We start from the raw sequence: 3,515 nt of genomic DNA on the forward strand, positions 1-3,515 counted from the left end.
ACGGAGACCAGCTCAAGACGCCTGGGACAGACGGGCTTTTGTTTTCCAAAAACAGAATTTGCACCTTTATGGAGAGCATGTCGAGCTAACGAAACAGTGTGCATTGATTCCACTATCTGTGATTGGAATATGATAGGAAATCAAGGGCGACCAATTAATTTGGTCTCAGGAATTTGGACAAAAAACAATCATACGTTCTATTCTAATTTATGGAAAGCAGTCGCAGCCATGGAAAAAATCAAAGCAAAACGATTAAACGACTTGGATTCAAATAAATAATAAATGGGCAATGACTGCAGAGAGTTATACAACTGAGTTTTATATGCGAGCTTGTGTTCCAGAACCTTATGCCTTTTTAAGCGGACCGCTAAATATTGTGACTAGCATAGTGAGTTGTACCGATTGTGTAATCTCTAATTGTCTTAATAGTAGCCGTAGTTCCTTCTTGTTAGTAAAGCAACCCTATATCGTCTATCTTCCTGTAAATTTGACACATTATTGGTATGCTGATAAGGGAATGGAAATTCTCCAAGATAGTCAGGATCTATGAGACCTGGCAGTACTTTTAGCCCTTTCATTGTCAGCCCACTACGCCCTAATATCAGACCGCATGTATTGTTTGGTAACGGCCCATATGTCCCGGTAGGGACTGCTTGCACTCCCATTTCTGGGGTTAATACGAAGTGGGAGGCGGTACAGAGGTCCAATCCGGCGCCGTTGGTAGTTGCTCGGGTAAGGTCTGAAACGGATTTGTGTTGCGATCCGTTTCGCTGACTGGAAAAATTCCCCGCTTTGTTTTCTGGGCCCGGGGCTGGCCCATTCTCTCGTTTCCCTGTAACCCAGGAGTATTAACTAATAGATTGCCGTCTTTGTCTCGGCGCGAATGGCATTCATTCGCCCAGTGCTTTCCTTTCTTACATTTAGGACAAATGCCTGGATCTTTACTGTTAGGTTGTTTAAAGGGGGCCGATTTGTTTTTACATTCTTTTGCTACATGTCCCATCTTGCCACATGTATAGCAACTACCTGGAGGACCGGGCACTCTTTGCTTATTGCCTGATTTCAGGATAGCCATCGCCTGTTCAATTGATTGTCCTTTGAGGGCGGCTGCTAAGGTAACACCCTGCACATACGCTGGCCCGATCTCTGAACAAAGGCGAACATAGTCATTAAGGGTCGCTTTCCCTTTCCATGGTCGCAGTGTAGCTTGACAAATAGAATTTGCATTTTCAAAGGCCAATTCTTTAACCAATATAAGAGCAGCATCTGAATCTTCAATAAGTCTAGCTGAAACTTGAAGTAAGCGAGCTACAAATTCCTCATACGGTTCATCAGATCCCTGCCGGATTTTTGTTAGCTCCTCCTTTTTAACTCCAGATTTTGGCAATTTCTTCCAAGAGGAAAGACCGATTTGCCTGATATAATCATATACTTCTGGTCGAAAATTCAATTGATTAGACACATGTGCAAAGTCGCCAGCCCCCGCTAATTGTTCATAAGTGATTCCTAACCGCAAGCATTGTGGAGTCTGAGCATATTGACCACACTGATCAGAATATTCAGCCATCCACAAGAGGTATTCGCCTCCGGTAAGAACAGCTTTAGCTAAACTACGCCAGTCTGCAGGGGGAAGCACATTAGAAGCCACCGTTTCTAAAATTGCCATAGTAAAAGGGGCTGTTGGTCCATACTGTGTACTAGCAGCTTTGAGCTCTTTGAGTTGTTTAAAAGGAATAGGCTCATAATCATTTACTGTGTTTCCATTTGCTTGTTGGCTCTGTATCACGGGAAAAACGTGCCCAGAAAAATCATAAATTGTCTCCCCAGCTTTCCTAGCTTCTTTTAATGCTAATTGCATAGGGGATTGTTGCATAAGCAAAGCATCTACTCCAGGCGGGGGAGGCATTCGCCCTGCTCGAAAGGCAGGTGAAACAGCAAGGTGATCTGATCGAGCCTGATTGACTGTCTGTTGTGTCTGCACAGCGGCATTAGCAACTTGTAACGCTGGAAATACAGCCACTAAATCCTTACGGTGATATTCAGCAGCCTCTTTTTCTAATTCTCCCCAATCATCAGGGGGTAAAATATCCTTTGTTATGTTAGTGCCAGGAGGTTTACAAGGCGGCAAGTCGTTTGCTAATTTACAAATCAAAGGTTGCTCATATTGGGGAGGGGAGGGTGGGGGTGCCGATGGCATAGACGAAGGGATATGATCAAGAGATTTTGATCGCGACAAGGCAGGATATAACTTTTCTGTTGAGCGAGTGGTCCGCTGCCACTTCTCATCTCCCGTGTCTCCTCTGAGACATTCTTTTATTAGAGTCCAAAGCGTAAAGGTATCAATAGGTACCTTCTCAGGGCCATGCACAGCATGATAGCCCTGGAGTCTTTCACCTACTTTATTCCAAGTTTCAATATTAATAGTTCCATCCCTGGGAAACCAGGGGCATACTTCCTCTATAAAATCTAAAAAACTACTAATCTGACTCCGAGTTACTTTTACTCCTCGGGCAACTAATAATGATTTCAGCATTGCAGAAAAAATGCCTCGTTCTGTACTTGTAGCTTGTCCCATTTTATTTAACAATCTGTCCAATTCCCTAGTCCTTACCTCCCTATTCCAACTTACCAACCGCGGCTCGTGGGAGGAAGCGACGCCTTTGTCATATGGAGTCCGAGATTCCCGGGTTTCGGCACCATATGACGGAGACCAGCTCAAGACACCTGGGACAGACGGGCTTAGGCTCTGGTGGCGCAAGAAGCAAAGTTTATTGTTGTTACAGGGTTTTTATATCTTTTAGCTACAGGAGTATACAATACTTAAATAGGATAACATTCATGTGGCTGACAGCAATACATCATTGGTTAGTTAGCTCTTTGTATTATGATCAGTACAGTGATCAAAAGGTGTTCTCTCCACAGAACATGTTCTGCTCTTGGTCATGGAACGAAGAAGCTGTTAATTATGCTTGCTGGTTTCACATGGCAGTCCTTCCCTTTCAGGAGGGGCCGCATGTTACACGTGGCAGTCCTTCCCTTTCAGGAAGGGCTGCGTGTTCCCTGTTTGACCCTTTCAGGCCAGCCAGGTCTATTTTGCTTAACAGTCTTCCTCATGTGAACTTACCAACAGGCAGGACACAGTGCCACCTGCAGAGCTGACTTCAGACAGAGCACAGAGGGCACCTGAAGAATCTGGGATAGGGCATAGTGGATACAGCTCATCTTGCTGGAGGATCATTAGGCGAGGTAATTGGAGGTAGAAGGTAAAGGAGTTTACACTGGGCAGCAGGGATTTATCTGAGCATCAGCTTAGTAAGGGCTGTGCAGAATATCTCATGGTGCCAACCTAGCTTCTCCCCATCTCACTTTTGAGCATTGCACAGACTTTTTGACGTGCTCTACGTTCTGACATGGTGGGACTCAATAGTCAGGAACCAGAGGAGACAGACCATACCCTCTCAGCCCACTTGGAGGGTTTGGTTTGGAAATGTCTTGGGCTGATGCAAGTGAACAAC

The 3,515-nt window shown here is 44.9% G+C and overlaps 1 protein-coding gene across 1 annotated transcript; it reads right to left on the bottom strand.

The window, feature by feature from the left end:
• Positions 1-538: 538 nt before the first annotated feature.
• Positions 539-2,533, bottom strand: LOC125691928 (endogenous retrovirus group K member 5 Gag polyprotein-like). The gene has a single exon (XM_048941930.1). The coding sequence runs from the start codon at positions 2,531-2,533 to the stop codon at positions 674-676; it is 1,860 nt and encodes a 619-aa protein (XP_048797887.1). The 3' UTR covers positions 539-673.
• Between the last annotated feature and the right edge of the window lie 982 nt (positions 2,534-3,515).

This window comes from Lagopus muta, chromosome 4, assembly GCF_023343835.1.
Source record: "Lagopus muta isolate bLagMut1 chromosome 4, bLagMut1 primary, whole genome shotgun sequence".
Lineage (NCBI taxonomy): Eukaryota > Metazoa > Chordata > Aves > Galliformes > Phasianidae > Lagopus > Lagopus muta.